This window comes from Ascaphus truei, chromosome 9, assembly GCF_040206685.1.
Source record: "Ascaphus truei isolate aAscTru1 chromosome 9, aAscTru1.hap1, whole genome shotgun sequence".
NCBI classification, from domain to species: Eukaryota; Metazoa; Chordata; class Amphibia; order Anura; family Ascaphidae; genus Ascaphus; species Ascaphus truei.
The window spans coordinates 55,732,229-55,750,379 of NC_134491.1; the positions used below are offsets into that span (position 1 = coordinate 55,732,229).

The 18,151-nt window shown below is 41.7% G+C and overlaps 1 protein-coding gene across 4 annotated transcripts in view; it reads right to left on the bottom strand.

Annotated features, from left to right (window-relative positions):
- Positions 1-18,151, bottom strand: part of KIF26A (kinesin family member 26A) — a 111,141-nt gene that overhangs the window by 1,024 nt on the left and 91,966 nt on the right. For 3 of the 4 annotated variants that reach the window (XM_075614949.1, XM_075614946.1, XM_075614947.1), the window contains exons 6-15: positions 14,248-14,457; positions 13,982-14,075; positions 12,902-13,164; positions 12,459-12,642; positions 10,494-10,653; positions 9,150-9,312; positions 4,974-8,217; positions 4,159-4,349; positions 3,668-3,688; positions 1,009-1,159 (exon numbers count right to left, since the gene is read on the bottom strand). In XM_075614949.1, coding sequence (XP_075471064.1) covers positions 1,009-1,159; positions 3,668-3,688; positions 4,159-4,349; positions 4,974-8,217; positions 9,150-9,312; positions 10,494-10,653; positions 12,459-12,642; positions 12,902-13,164; positions 13,982-14,075; positions 14,248-14,457 — 4,681 coding nt within the window. The remainder of the gene's footprint in view (positions 1-1,008; positions 1,160-3,667; positions 3,689-4,158; positions 4,350-4,973; positions 8,218-9,149; positions 9,313-10,493; positions 10,654-12,458; positions 12,643-12,901; positions 13,165-13,981; positions 14,076-14,247; positions 14,458-18,151) is intronic. The other variant, XM_075614948.1, reaches the window with a different exon arrangement.

Here is an 18,151-nt window from a genome sequence, read left to right on the forward strand (position 1 = left end):
GGGAATGAAAATAGGCATCGCTGGTCATTGATCATCATTATATAGGAGGCTTACTGCAAAGACTGCCCCATATGTACTAAGCCACGAGTGGCCAACTCCAGTCCTCAAGGGCCACCAACAGGTCAGGGTTTCTGGATATCACTGCTTCAGCACAGGTGGCTCAATCTGTGGCTCAGTTATAATCCTAAGGCACCTTTCATTGCCAGAAAACACCTACCGTTCAAGTGAAAGGCCATAAGGTGTCTTCCGAGACAAGAAAGTGTCCTATAGACTAGCTCTGCTTAGTAAACACAGGCCACTAAGGTTTTCCCAATGTGAAATTGTAATAAAGGTGCCCTGACTGTAATATATATATATTATATTAATGGAAATTAATATATTACGCTAAAAACATTCAACTAAAAGAGGCCCAACTTTGTTTGGCAGAGTATAGTAACCAGTTAAATATGCAAGATAGGGTTTCTGACGTCAAATTTCCATTGTGAAGGGTCCTCTGGCACTGAAGGGGTTATTGTTGGTGAGACTTACAATTCACTTTAGAGAAAGGCACCTTTAGCTCTAACCGTGTGAGCTACTTACTATTAACAAACACATAATCCCAGCAAGCTCAGAACCCCAAAACCCACCACATCATATACATATATATTTATGTCAAAGGGAGTGCTACTGAGCGTGGCCAAATGTATACAACACAAGACAGAAAAGCCCAATGCTACATCCAATGTGACAAAATATATACTATATAGTATATAGTTAAATACTTCAATAATAATATTCTCATAAGTAAGGGTCATTTAGTTAAACCCTTTGGCCAAAGCATTATAAGCCTGCAAGCCACGTCAAGGCATAACCACATTTGCAGGTCCTATCACTAAACTGTGAAACTTCTCTTTTACCTCTGTTGGAGGGAGAATGACCGCAGTGGTTCTGTCCAAACAGCAAAATGCACTTACTATTAACACACATCTCTTAACATCAAACGGAAATATGTCTGATAGGAATACATACACTGTCCTCTCCACTTATTGGGATCCATCATCAGCCTGCACTTTGTCTCCTCCAGCTCCTCTTTCAATAAGTCATATTTTGCCTTTACATCCTTAATTCGCTGCTGGCGCCTTTCTAAGATCTTTAATTTGGTGTTGAAGTACATCAGACCCTTTTAAAGACATACACACTTTTAGTTTTCTGTTTCTCACATGCTCTGTTCCAAATAATACATAGTCATGCAGTAGACATTTTTTCTTTTGTTGTATTCATTCACTGTTCTGTACATGGGATACACATACTAATCTAGGCCAGTGGATCCCAATCTTTTTCTCTGGGGGCACAGTGCTCAGTTGCTGAGGCACCCTCACAACAGGACAATTAGTCACAGTAGACACAGGGCAGACAGACAGTGACAGAAGACACAGGGCAGCCAGGCAGTGACAGAAGACACAGGACAGAGACAGACAGTGACAGAAGACACAGGACAGAGACAGACAGTGACAGAAGACACAGGACAGAGACAGACAGTGACAGAAGACACAGGACAGAGACAAACAGTGACAGAAGACACAGGACAGAGATAGAGAGTGACAGAAGACACATGACAGAGACAGACAGTGAAAGAAGACACAGGACAGAGACAGACTGTCAGCGACAGAAGACACAGGACAGAGACAGACTGTCAGCGACAGAAGACACAGGACAGAGACAGACTGTCAGCGACAGAAGACACAGGACAGAGACAGTCAGTGACAGAAGACACAGGACAGGAACAGTCACAGAAAACACACACACACACACACACACACAACAGGACAGAGACAGTCACAGGACACGCACACACATCAGGATTGAAGGAATACACACAGGACAGACAGAGACCCAGCCTCACCTCTCTCCTGCCCATGCTGCTTCCTCCTCGGCTTGACCACACAGCCATGCTCCTGAAACCTCCTCCTGATTGGCTGCATTAGGCTAAGTCCCCGCTGGCGCTGAGCGCGCTCATCCCTGGAGAGAGCTCCAAGCATGAGTGCCGGGTGTCTGGCTTGTACGCGCGCGCGGGGGAGTTGGGGCATTGCGTGTAGTTCAGGGTGCGGGTAAGTATAGGTTTTTTTGTTTATATAATCGCCAATCGCGGCTGAGCATGTGTGCACGCGCATTGGCGCCGCTCGCACCACGTGAGCGGGGCCTTACATATATCGATATATGTCATTCCCCGCTGCAAGCGCCGCCCGCTCAGCCCGATCAGCGCTAGCGGGGACTTAGCCTTAGGCAGAGACTATAGTTGGCGCGCGCGACAGAGCGCATGGCATTGCGCGCCTGTCACCCGAGCAGCGATGGGTGAACTGAGCTTCCAGCAATTGGGGAAGCGTGGCGGACGCGTCACCAGGCTGGTTTGCCCTCATTGGCTGAACCACTGACGTGATGCGTCCGCCGCGTGAAAAAAACAAAATTATTTGTCTTTTGAAAAATGTGCTGCTTTGCTGCTCTGCATCGCACGCCCTATGGCCGGCCCCTATTAACATGCTTCACATTGTTCTCGCAGCGTGCGAAATCGCACTCACCGTCGCGTCTACTATAATCGCAGCCGTACTCAGCAGCAGCCAATCAGGATGGAGGAAACTGCCTAGCACCCTAACAACTGCCCTGCTCTATACCTGCTCTGGGAGAACGGGGAAATCCCGCAGCCCTTATTGATCCTCTTACAGAACCCCAGGGTGCCACGGAACTCGTTGGAAACACTCACCTATACAATATATAGTGACCTGAGATGTATTGGATGTTTCTTCAATGTATGAGGTAGCATCAAGAATTTATGCATATATTGATTCTTTGAAGATTATCTGAATACATTAATTTAGCATTATATAAACGGCTGGGTCTCAGTTGACATTACTGTTGACTTATTTAGAAACGTATGCTAAATACAGTATATCAACCTTTATAAAGAAAAATGCTTAAATTGGTAGAAAATAATATGTATGTCTACCAGATTCTTGGTCTTCAAGGTGTTTAATTCCAGAGTGGGGTATTAACTATCCTTTGTATAAATCGTTTGCAATATTAGTGCAGTCCTATCTGAGACATGCAAAAGTAGCCACAAGTGATATTTTTATTTACTGTACTCCATAACTTTTAATGTCTGGTTATACCCAAAATACCCAATATGCTGCAATATATATATATATATATATATATTTATTCAACCACGATATGTTAATGAACTATATCATTGCAATACAGACACAGCAACCAACAGGTTAAATTCACCAACAATTCCATTATCAGGGTGTAATGGAAAACATAAGTGTAGGATATATGCTGATTAAAAACGAATTATCTGACTGCAAACGCAGAATATTAACATGGTTTTTCACAGCCTTGTTTGTTATGGAATATAAATGCTAACTGACAATAACCAGAGTAAACAATATTAGAAAAACATCTAAATTGTGCATATTAACTTTTTTGTAATTCGAGCAAAGGAATGTACAATACTGTATATATGATCTGCAAAGATTAAAGCGTCAGCGCTAGCAGAGAGCATACTAGTATTAACATGCAATATCGGTGGCATTAATAACTGTATACAAATAATGATTTAAGGAATTAAAAATCAGCAGACGATAGTTTATCCAAAACACAGTAGTTGGTATAATTTGGGGTGTATTCTCACCTTTTCCACATCATGGAAAGGCTGGAGCGAAATAAACAGAGGAAAAAACAGACAAAATCAGAACACTCAGATAAAGACAAAAATCCACTGGACTGTTTTCCAATTACAACAAAATCAATCTAACCATGTCTGATTTAATAGCACTTTAACCAAGATACTTTGTCATTTAGATAAAGAGTTAATGATCCCAGGGCAAAGGGAAAGCTATAAACGTTCATGCGGCTGGATCAGAAGATAAAGTCTTCTCGTAATATATTCATTGATATTCTCTGCTCACGATATCAGTCATGATAAACGCAATTAATGGCAGAGACCAATTATTTTCATTCTCAATGGTAAGCGCACCCCAACATATGAATTGTAAAATGAATAATTATGGCATTTTAATTGTAATCCGTTTCCTAAATGCCTTGTGCTAATTGTACAGCCCCGTGGATGTGCGGGTACTTTAATATGGGTTCCCCCTGTTCTGTTAGAAAACATATGCTGACCTCTGGCTCCTCTTGTCTGTGTCTCTGCAATCGTTCCACGTCGTCAATCTCATAAACCTTGATTTCGAATGGTTCCTTTAAAGCGCCAGGTAAAGGTGGCATATCGACCCACTGGCCGGTGACATTAGCTTTCCTTCCCACGGTCGCCGTTTCAGGCAATGGGGCAGGTATAAGTCGCCGGCGCTGAACACCTTTAAGAGAGTGAACATGTTTAGGCTGGTGAAGATATTAAATGCTGCTGAGATGCAGTTCAATAGTAAATGACTCATTACCGTTTTTCAGCCTCTTGTTACAACTACAAGCACTGACTCAATCAACTACTGTACAGTATGGGTTGTTTCATTGTATCATTTATTGCCACAGCAGAGCACCCGCTCTTAGATTCTATAGGTGTCTAACAAAGACCACTTCATCCAATTTATATTTCACATTTTTCTATTTCATTGTAATTTATCAAAAAACAGCTATTATTCCATCCCATGAGTTTTATAATAACTAGTCCTGCGCATTATTCTATTTTGTTATTTTATATGTCCTTTCAACCTCTGGTAGAAAGAGCCAATAACATTTTAGAGAACCCATCCTTTCCTAGGTCTTCTCAAAACCAATCTCCCAGCAGCTTCACCTACAGTATTTTTAAAGAACATCTTTTTTTTCTTTTAATCTCTTTAGGGGAATGGATACATGCATGAAACAGTGGCTGGCAAAGATACAAACAGATGCCTTTGACATGAAAGAGCTGACGGCGTGCCTACATTCTGTATGACATTAGAGAAAAAGGGGAAAAAAAACATGATTATCATCGGTTGTTTTACCTCTTTTCTTTGGGGATTTTAAGCTCCGCATGCGGCCAGACGATGACATTCCACTCTCACTCATGGAATCATGTGCAGAAGACGCACTTCCCGTGGCCTCGCTGTCACGAATCATACTTTCATATCCACTGCTCCCACCGCTGTGATAGAAAAGAGCAGTCCTACCCATTGCTGGTGGCAGCTCACCACTTAGAACGCTGCTGTTATCACTACCGTGCCCACTGCTGTATCGCTGAGGTCGTCTTGGTGCAGTTATTTTGCTGTACGGTGATGGTAGCGTCGGAGCTTGTGATTTTTCATCACTGAGGTTAATGCCACTATCATTTCCACTATCGGAGTCCGTTGATCCTCTAAAATGACCCACTTTACCAGAGCTTCCAGAAGCCAGTTCATTGACTCGATTATTGGCTGCCCTCATCGCTTGCTTAGTCCCCATAATTGTTCCTCTGGCAGGCTTGCTGTTAATGCACTGTACGGATCGCGAGCCTGCTTTTCCACTGGGAGGAATACCAGAATTTTTTCCATTCGATTGATTTAGTGACTTCACGGAAGAGCTAAGAGATTTGGAACCATTTGTGGAGAGGCTGCGGTTTTTACTTAAATTTGTTGTTGCTTTCTGAGAGAGAGAACTTTTTGCCTGGTTTGATTTGATGGGAGTAGTATAAGAAAGTGGTGAGCTAACTGTGGAAGATACAGGTGGTACCCCAAGTCTCGGAACTGATCGCCCTGCCTTGCTAATGCTAGAACTGGTATCACGTGCCCCGCTTGTTCTTGAGCCAAGGGATGTTAAGCTGTCACATCTTTCGAGAGACATATGGCTCCCATAGCGTTGAACATGTTCTGTTTTGTTGGGTTTAGGCTTTAAGGTCGAAACAGTTCTAGGCAATGATTGATCGCTCTTGGGGAATATTTTGTTGCTAGAATGTATTTCTGTGTCTTCTTCTGAATTTGACAGGCCAGACTGATTACATTCCAAGCCCTCTGACTTACATAGACAGTTTGCATGTAAAGGAATATTTTTCTGGTCTAGGCTTGATTTTCGTACAGGGGGAGCTGGAGGTATTATTCCACTGGGTCTGGGTAGCATGCTTGCTTTCTGTGGTAAACTCTTCTTGTCCACTGATGATTTTAGACTTGCATCAGAAAAAACAGCATCCAATGTTCCTTTACTCGCATGATCTCTTTGAGAAGTGTAGTTTGATACTACACCTAGTGTTGTGGCACCTCTCTTAAGCTGTGGCATTTTTGTTAGAGATTCAGTCTTTTTTGTGGAAGATTTAGAGGACACCTCACAGCCATCTACAATCCGCTGTGAGCATGCAAGCATTGTTTGGGATTTCATTGGCTTAGGTGCACTGCTAGAACTTTGTGCAACTTTTGAGCTCTGTTTCAGCTGATTGTCTGTACACATAATGGACGATTGTGTGTAGAGAAGCTGATTTTCCATTTTCCCCTCAAGATAACTATCCATTCGCACCAACCATGGATCATTACATGTGTTGTCTTTGCAGTTCAATGCATTACTTTGTGTTGCACATGAGGTAGTCTTAGTTTTCCGAGGAAGACTAGAATGGATGGTTTCTATTGTTAATGTACCTGTGGTGCTACAAGTTTTAGGCTGATTAGTTACAGAATAAGCAGTTGAAGTTGCTTTGGTTAACTCAGAGGTTTTGAGATCTTTTTCATTGGTGGAAGATAGTGGACTAGAACTGATACTTTCACTATCCAGTTCTGAAAAGCAGAAACCGCTGTCATTCAGAGAACTTTTTAGGCTCCGGCCCATTTGAACAGTTGTGTTTTCTGGATCAAGGTTTAGACACCCTACAATCTCATCACATATATGAGGAGAGAGAGGAACAAAAGTGTCATAGGTCTGTGCTCCATCACTTTTAATTGTACAAATACTTACTTCACTAAGCCAAGAACTAATGGATGAACGTCTGCTGCTGATTGAACACTGATCCTCTGCAATTGGAACCACAATATCAATATTAACACCAGCAGCAGTTACCTGTGAAGTATATGCATCAAACTCATCATTAATACTGCTAATAATACTAACTGGTCTAGAGCCAGATGCAAGGGCCTGCAGTGAGCAGTCACTGTTAAAGCTAATGATACTGGAAGGTCTACCATTGTCCAGAATACCTCCAATCGACAGTTCCTCTACTACAGTGAATACAAGCTCATCTTCCCCATTAAGCTCCACAGGCTTCTGCAAAGTTACAGTGGTAGTTAATATATCATGGTCAAAACATTTGCCTTTCATTGCGGGGCATAACCTGTGTACCTCTATCGGACCAGGCTGTTTTGGAGTGCTATGGCTAACTGGAACTGTGCTGTCTATGAAATTGTGCTTATCTTGGCTGTTCGTGTGTTTGCTCATTCCAACAGGAGGAGTTCTAACACCATTGCTGCTACTGAAGTTTGAACCATTTTGGGAGACTAGTTGATGTGGCGGTGGTGCAGGGCTGGGCAGGGGTCTTCTCATCAAATGGTTTCTTTCTTTCACTGTAGGGTCAGCAGCTAAATTTGGTTGACCTTGGAATTTGCAATCTCTTGGCTTTGATGAATGGTGTAATTCCATGATTGTCAATTGATCTCCATCTGAGACGCATTCCAACTTCAAACTTTCAACTTTGTCATGTTGAAGGTTCTCTAATTTATGCTGTGGTGCACTCATTTCAGAACATAAACCATTTGGCTGAATAGTGTCTTCCAAAGCAGTTCTTTTGCAAACTCCATACAGTGATGGTTTCTCGTTCGATGGATTAGAATGCACGTTTTCTTCACCACCTAGGATTTTTTTACAATGTGCTGTTGCAGCCGATTCTTCGTTGAGAAACTTAGCCGGTTCCTCACTCCCATCAATGTACTCTAACCTCTCTTGTAGTTCTGCAAATGTGTTGCACTTAAAGTGATCATGATCCGAACTTCTAATATTAGAAAAACTTTCTTTGCTTCTTTTCTTGAGGAGTGAGGGAATGATGGGAACAAATTCTGGAGGTCCCTCATTATCCGTCAGTTCTCTGTCCGATAAAGCTGCACCATTGTGACCAACATAGATGACAGTGTCACACGACTGCTCACTGCTGGAAGAATAATCAGGATCACTAGATATGCACAGAGCAGGAAAATCAGGGTCAAGTGCTATTGTTCTTGGATGGAAAGGTCTCGAGTGAGGTGGTCTTCGGACACGGCCTTCTTCACAAGAGCTTTCTCCACCAGATGAGCTGGATGCATACTAAAGGGAGATGGAGAGAGAGGAGAGTGTTTATAGTGCAACAGCTGCAGGCTTCCCAGTCTAACACACTTCCCTTTTAAGGGAGACATAAAAACTCTCTTAAAGCCTAGAGACTTTCTTCACATTTCAATTAAGCAATGTTGGGATTCATCCAATTTCAACAATAAGTAGCAGCATAGTGCTACAAATAACTGTGCCCAAGGTTTTTTCTGTATTAACCCATTTGGTACTCTAACATACTGGTCTGTTCTATCATCTATTTCCTATAACTAGAGATGTGCAAGTTTGCTGAAGAATGGGAATCAAGTAAATGTCTAAATACTCTTAATATAATCCTCAATGAAAAATACAGTTTTTTGATACAATGTTTAAAATATCTGGGTTTTTTGCTCTTTTAACTCTGTGGTTACCTAGAAAAAGAAACTATGAAAACAGGATCAGGAAATAGCAGTCTTAGTTCCCCATATTTCGATTTTACATAGAAATGCTGGACTATTAGCTGTAGAATGTGTATATATGCATATAGATGCACAGAAGGTTACAGCAGATAAGGAGCACTTGAAAAAGCTAGTCTGTCCATTATAACTATCTAATACTGTAGTGTAGACGATGCTTCATTTCTATTGTCATTCAGTCTTCCCTAACTGCTTGGGTTCTTGTGTACCTACACTACACCGTCCCAGCTGGAAGAAACCTTTATACACTGATTGCAGTCACAGTTCTTGTTTGAATAAGACAGCAATCTGAAAACCTGAACTTGACAATCATTTCTAAAAGCAAAGTGTAGCATTGGCAGCACTGGGATTTCAAAGGCTAAAAACGTTGTCGATTTTTGCCAAGTCGTTTACTTTTCTATTCCTGGAGAGACATGCTCTGCACAGCAATGCTTTCGTACACACAGCAAACAGAATGCTATCAGAGTATAAACTAACCTTAGATTTTTTCTTTCTCATTCGATGAATCCGGGAGGCGAGCTGAACCGTGGCAAGGGTTTCTGGGTAATTTGCTGGAGAATCCGAGATGTGAGCGATCATGGTTGTTCTACAGTTGATATTCCCCAGAGATTCTCTCAGGAGCATAGTTAATTTGCTATCCCTATTTGACAAGTGAAAAAAACAGAAGAAGAAAAAAAACGTGCGTTTGTTATTTGCCATTTGCCGTGCTAGAAAAAGAAGCATTCCTCATTGTTATTTTAGTATTGCGAGAGCCTGCCAACAATCACGTAAAGGGATTACATTCAAAAATACCAGCTGTTTGCAGTACTATAAATGACAGCTCGCTGTAATTTAACCTGGCCAGACTGCAATGAAGTACAAGGCAACTTCTTTTTATGCGCCTTCAGCTCATTTTTGACACCAGAATTTGCAAACAATTTAAGGAATGATGTAATTAGTTCCTGCTAATCACAATATTGATGGAAAAGTATGTCTGCCTTCCCATCCTGCAATCGGTCCCTCGCCAACCTATTTAGCCATTTTCTAAAGCAATTGCCCTAAAAGGGTCTGTCTTTGTTTTAAGATGCACACGTGGAGCAGACGGAGGATCCGGATAAGCTGAGGGTGCAGTAAAATGCTTGTGTTATATGATGAAATGCTTCTTCTAGCTACGAGAGAAATCATATTGTTGATGTTGTACTTGTACTGTACGTACAAAACATGATTGGAAAGTTGTTTGTTTGTCTGTCTGTCTGTCTGTCTGTCTGTCTGTTTGCTATACAGTACATTTGGACACCTCTTAAGGTATCGTATCTAAAGTTTGCATGATGGTTTCAGAGATGAAGTAGCAGGTTTTTGTCTCTGTTTGGATACAATTGGACGCCACTTTGAATAAAGATGGTGGATTGAACCTTTCAAAACAACACTGATTTTAACCAAATTCGGTAGGATTGTAAATAGCTTGACTGAATTGAGAAAATCCATGTTTTGCACATTGGTAACTTTAAGATGGATGCTCCAGTGTGGGAACTGGAAAAAATGTTTTTCCGCCGAATGAAAAAAAACAAAAATATAGTTTACCCAACAGCACTAGCATAAAAATACATACAACTGTTTTCATTAAGAAAGTAAAACATTAAATTATCCATTTATAAATCTCGCTATTTTTCGGTGTCTTAGAATTCCCGAGCAACGCCGGGTACTTTCAGCTGGTATCTAATAATCTCTAAAGTCTACCCTTTCCCATCGCTGCACTCGCAACATTATAACAGTCAGGCACGTGAGCACATTCCTGCAACGATGATGCAGAACACCGAGCCAGTGCACTCACCGCAGACTTACCTATATGGTACGTGCTTTGCTCCATTCGCTAAGGCCAAAATGACATTGCCCAGTGCAGTCAGAGATAGGCACAGACCACCTCCTCCATCACGGCTTTTGCTCAGCACTTTTTCGCAGCTCCCAAGATCAATGAGGTGCAAGCGGCTACGTCCCCCTGACACTGACGCAGAACAAAAGCAGATACTGAACACCCATTCTATGGAATTAAGCAAAACTTTCCCAACTACCTTCACTTAAAGCAGCAATACTACTTCCCCCGCCTCCCCCCACCCCCTTTTTTCTCTTTTTCTTATTTGTATATGTAAAGCATTTGGCAGTGTATCATTCTACATTGTAACCTAAGCCGACAATCGCTTAGTGCTCCTGTTATAAATCTGTCAAAACCCTAATTGTGTGCCTAACATAATGGCTGCCTTTTAGTTTCAATCAATCCTTCAGTCAGTGTAACTCAGCAGCTACAATGTATCCGTATATTACTACGGTAACATTATTGCTACAGTTTGCAGCTCAAACTGCTGGGAACATTGGAAACCAATTATCACAAACAGGAAAGTGTTGTAAATATCTTGCACTGCTGGGGAGGTGTGCAAAAACCTGCTATAGAAATCAAAGGATGCTTTAAGACTCATTAAAAATGGCATTAAGAGTTGAATAAAAATTCATTTAAAAAACAGCCACTATGATTTAATACTACAGAACTGATTTATTGTTAAAAATATATAAGATTTCACATGCTTGGCTGCTTAATGGAGGAAATAATTGACGGAGTAGTGGCAGCGCCTTAATGTTAGTGACAAGCAATATGTGCATCTTTATTACCAATTTCTCACTTCAGTCCTCCTGGAGGCGAGTTTATTTAGATTCGCCCACTTGCTCATACTTTGTATTGTCACAAAATGCATTCATTATTAAAACACTTCAATACCGTTATTTATTTCAATCATTTACCAACAAAGGTTCTAGTTCCCAGGAGGGATATCACAGGCTGAACTTTTTAATCATTCCCAAGCCTTATATAACCTTGCCATTATTCAAGCCTGCAGCAACATCCTTCCACTGTTTCTTTCCCTGACATCAGTCTGTCTGCCTTTATCTGCAGCTTGGCTGCCAATGAGAGGAAATTCCATTGTTGCCCACCAACCACCTATTCTCTTCCAATTGGCAGTTACCCTCCTCCCTGCAATACACCTCTGGTTTTATTCATGGATCAAGTTCGATGCCACCTAGCAAGCCAGTGGGATCAAGGATCACTGTTCATCTAATTTCTACAAAGAAATGTAAAAAAAAAAACAACAGAATTGCATCTGTGAACTACATAACATTCTATTCCCTGTGTAAGTCGTATGTTTACAATACACATCAATAAGAGATCTGTGTAATTCTCTGTACATTATAAATTCAACAGGGTATAATGTTGTGGCTTTCTACTGGTTACCCCCACCGCATTATTTTTACTGGTATTGGATCATAATTCGGCATAGAAAGATAGAAATCTCGGGAGCCAGGGGAGAGGCGAAGGTTGGGGAGCCCGAGATTAGCTCCCAATCTGGGAACACTAAAACAAATGTAAAAAAAAAATGTGGAGGGTGGATTTCTGCTCTAAAACGTACAGTATGTCACAACCACCAACAAATTTACAAAAGTCCAAAAACTTTTTAGTGAAAGCTAATCCCAGTAGTCCTACTGGAGGGACCTTCCAATACCGTAAAAAGAGGAAAGCTACTTTATTCTGTAACCAATGTGTTTCAAACTGGTTCCAAAAGCACAGTTAATAAAATAACCCAGCTCAGTCACGGGCATGCAGGCATCGTCCTTAAATCCCTAAAAAAAATCTCAAATGCAGCAGGATATCTCTAGCGTGCAATGAAAGGAAGCGGGTAATCACTCCACAAGCATTAATAGGTTTTCAAAATGTATTTTAAAATCAAGTGTAGTGGATTGGAGTATGAAATCAGAAGGACATACTTCCTCCTTTCCCAGCCTTCTCCATCCGGTACTGATAGATGTGAAGGGTGAAAAGCATATGTGAGTTCCGTCTTTCTTCCTCATCACAATCAGACCTGCTTGTACTTCTGGCTGCAATCGCAGCATCAAGGAATAGAGCAGCTTTCTCTGCAGTCGGAGCTCTCAGTTCACTCTGGTTTTGAAGCTGAATGCATAAAAAATGAAGGTTGCTAATTAGGATAAGGGTGGATTTTTTTTTCTTCTCAACTGATGAAATCTCAAGGGCAATCAAAAAAACAAATATGTACGCCCTGGGAGAAGGGATTTGGGGTTAAAGGCAAGGGAGTATTTTTTTTTTACCAAGTTTCCATTATAGACAGAGAGAAAGAGAATCAAAAGCAGAAAAATCACAGACTAATAAAGAAAAAGCCTTATAAATAAATAATCCAAGGATTTCATTATACCTGAGTTCCACATATTGGATCCTCTCGCAAATATACTCCTGGGGACTGACCATCTTGAAGGCTGCCAGTGGCTACTTCAGCTAACAAATCCTTAAGGTTTTCATCTTTGCCAGAGATCTCAACAGCAGATACCCGAATAGAGAAGCGCGTTCCAGTTTTTTCTTTGCGTTCATTGATTAGCTTGAAAAGCCAGGAGATTGCACAAGGAACAATGCCAAGGCTTTGTGTGGAGGCATCTTTGCCAATCATAGTGTACGATTTACCTACAAAGAGAGCAAAGCTAGATTTTGATTGTCTTCAAATGCAATGTAGTAATTTGTCATGTACGCAGGATTTCATTTGCATACAAAGTTCCTCTGTGACTAAAAATGTGGAATGTATTGGAATTCCTTCAAAAGTCTATAAAATCATACCCCGCATTAACGTACGCAATGGGACCAGAGCATGTATGTAACTATGTTACACAGGCATACCCCGCATTAACGTACGCAATGGGACCAGAGCATGTATATAAAGCGAAAATGTACTTAAAGTGAAGCACTAACTTTTTTCCACTTATCGATGCATGTACTGTACTGAAATCGTCATGTACGTGCATAACTGATGTAAATAACGCATGTGTAACAGGCTCTATAGTCTCCCCGCTTGCGCACACCTTCGGTACAGGTTGGGAGCCGGTATTGCTGTTCAGAACATGCTGACAGGCGCATGCGCGAGCTGCCGTTTGCCTATTGTGCGATATGTCCTTACTCGCGAGTGTACTTAAAGTGAGTGTCCTTAAACCGGGGTATGCCTGTATAGGACAAATATGAATACATTTCAATCAATTTATAGCAGGCATATTTGTGTGCCTTTTAATAAACTACCTATTATTATGAAAATCACCACTTTATAATCCCTGAACACCCACATATTTGCAAACATTTTTACTTCCAATTTTCTAACTTAAAATTTCCCCATAGAAATGAATTCTAAAAGCTATAATCTAATCACATTATCTATGTTTGCTGTACCAGAAACTGACAGCATGTAATTACCAGGCTGACATAGTAATTAACTGTAACGAATCTGGGAGCTCACCAAGCTTGACATGACCGAAGCAAAATATGCACCCATCTGCACCATTCACAACAGACTGGATTACTTCTGCCACTGTCCCAGAGCATACCTCGGCCTAAAAGGAAAGCAAGTGTGTTACATACATCCTACTAAGTTATTTCACCGGTCATATAGTTCTGATGACGCATACTTTCTCTTAAGCTATCGTATCAGTTGTGTGTTATTTGAAAAACACGTTCAGAAAGTGAACTAATCGGTCATGGAAAGTTGTGTGCATTGAGATATACCTGTGAAGCATCCGGAGGAAACACTGCGTCGAAGGCAAACATCTTTGGGGCAGCAACTATGGCTCTTCTGTGACCTGAGATGGAAGGGCCGCAAGCAGATGGGTCATAAAGAGTCACTTGCTTTCTCCGTGGGTCTACCTTTAGGAAAGACATTGATTCTGAGGTGTCATGTGCCCCTTGTGAAGGACAGATTCTCACCATCACCTTCACCTGCAAGGAAAATGGAACAGCAGATTTTAGTCATTGAAATGCATCGAAAAGTTGACATGACTTCCTATACCGCAATCCAGTTACCTCCCCCAATCCCAATCCAAGGACTCTGCCAGCTTGCTTCACCGCCATTACAAGAGCCCAAGGGATACCTCGACTCGTACCCATAATTGCCAATACCCGCCAAGGGCCACATGGCACGTAATAACACAATAACCCGAAAGGTCACATTTCTACCGGCCGCCCACCCGGTCATGACACCACCTTCCCCAACGACTTACACCACGAGGTTCCACACAACCTACAGGAGCCAAGAATGACCCTAGCCACACTTCACCCACCAGCTGTGACCATAACAATATGACCAGAAATCCATAATAAAAGGAAGGGAGGGTGAGACACTTTCTGTGTCCCGAGTAATAGGAAAAGAGAGGTAGGGCTACTAAAACCTATCCCCTATATACATTTCCTAAACCCTGCCACCCCTTACATTCCATATCACATGTCCCTTGGGGGAGGGATCCTCTGCTTAAAGTAATGTCGCCCCTCCCCCAAGAGTCCTGGGCTCTCGTTCTGCTGAGTTATTTTAGTAACCGCACTTGAATCATTTCTCTTGTTTATCCATAATTGCATTTTTGATACTGTATTTCATGTTCTCATACAGATGTTGTAAGGGATATTACACACACTCATAACTTAGAATAGCATGTTATAGCGCAGAATATCACAGTTTCCATAGGATTCAATTGCAGTGATAACGCTGAATATCACAGATTAACTCACCATAATGCGCCAGCGGGTGCAATACCCCGGCTACACAGTAGTGATTTCTCATTAGGCCCGATAGGCTCGGGCCTAGGGCGGCAAGATTCGGGGGCTGCATACAGAGGGCCCCGCTCTCTTCCCCACTGATTGCCGGGGGAGAGCATGGAGCCTCTGTAAAGGTCTCTTACCTTCTCTTTCACGTCGCTCTCCTCATTCTGCAGCATCGAGGCGTCAAACGACGCCGCAACGTCACATGGCAATGCATTGCCATGACAATGTGACATCACACGGTGTCGCATTGTCGTGGAAATACGTCGTCACGTGACATTGCGGCCTCATTTGACGCTATGACACTGCAGTAGGAGGTGGCCCGGGGTAACTGCCTATGGGTGAGTGTTAAATCCACCACTTGATTTACCATGCAGAAAGTGGATTAAAGCAGCAGTTTAAGCAATATTCTACATGTGTTTTTTTTTTTTTTTAAATTAGTTCTGTACTATGAGAAAATACTTGTTGCATTTAAAAAAAATGTTTTAAAGACATTTTTAATGTTTCTAATGTAGGAAGCATTCCCAACGTGACAGCCCCTTCCCCTTCTGATAGGCTCTTGCTCTTGAGCCCCGCCCTCTCTCTAGCAGTGCACCAATTGAATCCAGTAACTGCCCAGTCAATCATATTCCAGGACTACATTGCCCAGAATGCTGTGCAAGAACTGAATTAAATAACCCGGAGCAAGCGATCGATTACAGGAGAACAGATCTATCTGCAACTTAGCTAATCACTTGTCAGTGTGCAGATTGAATTGATGCACATATTGAATGGGAAAAAATATATATATTTTTTTAAAAACAGAAGCTTGAACTGCAGCTTTAAAGCGGAATAAGCCGTTTACTTACCTGATGGTTAAAAAAAAAACATGGCAAAGTTCTATCTTAATAATAAGTAACATACATTTTATTAACCCCCCTGCCGGCTGTCCTGCTCTCCGCGCGCCCAACCTCCCTCCTCCTTACCATGGTTCCCGGAATCTGTGCATCATAGCAACATGACATCACATGACCCCGCTGCGTCATTTGACGCCACGTTGCCATGGCGACGCATCTCCAGCTGCCGGCTGAACCACGTAAGGCTAACAGAGGCCTTCGCCGTTTCCCCGTCATTTAATTTAAGTGCCTTCGGGAAGCACGCGGGGCCTCTGTAAACCCGCGCCCCCCCCCCCCCCCGCAGTTAATCTCGCGCTCCCCAGTTTGCGCACCGCTGGTCTAAGACACCTAATTGCATGTGAAATTACTGCATCAAATCCCTAAAAAAGAAAAAACCATCAAAAATGTTCAGCTACTTTTTTGGCACTACCAATAACAGCATGGCTAAAATAATAAAACAAACGAAAAACCTCAATTTTACAGCATAAAAACATTTCAAAGCCCAAGCCACGCGCTGCCTCCTTATTGCCTATTTCAGCTTCATAAATATTATATAGTGTAAAGTAGCGGTGCAGAAGTGCTGCATGTTATGTGCCATTTGCAAATCTACAAGCAGAATCTTATAGTGATTAAACTCTATGATATTAAAAAGGCTTGAATGCGCTAGAAAGAACTGTATACCGCATGTGGTCAGGTACTAGAAAGTTCGGAATCACTCTGGGGATAGACAACTCTCGTCCTCAAGAGCTGCCAACAGGACAGGTTTTCTGGATATCCCAGTTTTTAAAAAAAAAGTATTTTTAATACTGATTTACATGTACTTAGGGATCATTTTCTACAGGACTCACATCCAATTAGTTCTCTGTTTTATTCATTTCTCGTCAATAAAGGAAGCTGTGAACTACATTTAACTTACAATAAGGAGCCCATCTTTTTAGACACAAAAGCCATACATGGGGAGGTTATAGCAGGTGGATAAAGCAGAACAAAAGGGGTGTATTTTTATTCCTGCGCTAAATATAAAAACAGTCATTTCTATTAAAAGAAAACAGTGCCCCCTGCAACCCAGATCTGCCCCCAGCTTGCACTGCTGTGTGTCACATTGGGTATCTGATTGGTTGGTTGCATAATAAGTACTTGAGTGGAGCTCTGACTGGTTTTTGCCTGGGGCTTAACCTTTGGCAACGCATAAGAAGAAAAAAAAAAAAAGAAAAGAGGGAAGAAGAAAAAAAAAAGTGGGGTATACAGAACAAAGCCAACAAAGGATAACTAGGCAGTGATTATCTGCCGTGGTTATTACCTGGGTGTGAATGCTTTATTCTGTACATTTTAATTGCTCTTTCGTTTAACCCTTGCGCTGCTCAAGGGGCCTGCGTGGCACATTCAACGTTGGCGTATGACAATATGAGAGCGGCGGCAGAAGGATATCTTTTCTGTCCTTAGCAGGCACACACCCATCAAGCAGAGAAAGGGTTAAAAACCGGCTCTAATTAATTAGGCTTATTCAGCCTTTAAGCAGTTGTACACTTACAAACAATGGTGAAGCAGAGGCTGCATGCAGGTTGGAAACAGCTATTTTTAGTTAAGTACAATGTATTAGGGAACCAGCGAATAAGACGTCTGGCGCAAGTCCTATGTCATCATAATTAAAGCAGTGCTAGCTTGGTATATAAAATATATTTATTACCAACTATCTTGATCACTTATTTATCCAACAGTTTTCTAATATTAAAGGAACGTGTTAAGAAAATTATATTTATGGGGGGGCTTGGATTTCATTTAATGATGCCCCTTTTTATTTGATATACGTAGCAGAAGCACTGTGCAATGAATACATCCCTGGTTTGTGTAATGATGCCTTCTGGAGTATATTTTCTGGACCTAGGTTGCAAAAGGCTTAACCAAAATGCCAAATACAGGAGATAAGGTGTTTGCTTGGCTACACACTTTCATTTACATTGCAACTGCCAAGCACCGCACTCAGCGACACTGTTGCTTTAAAGTTC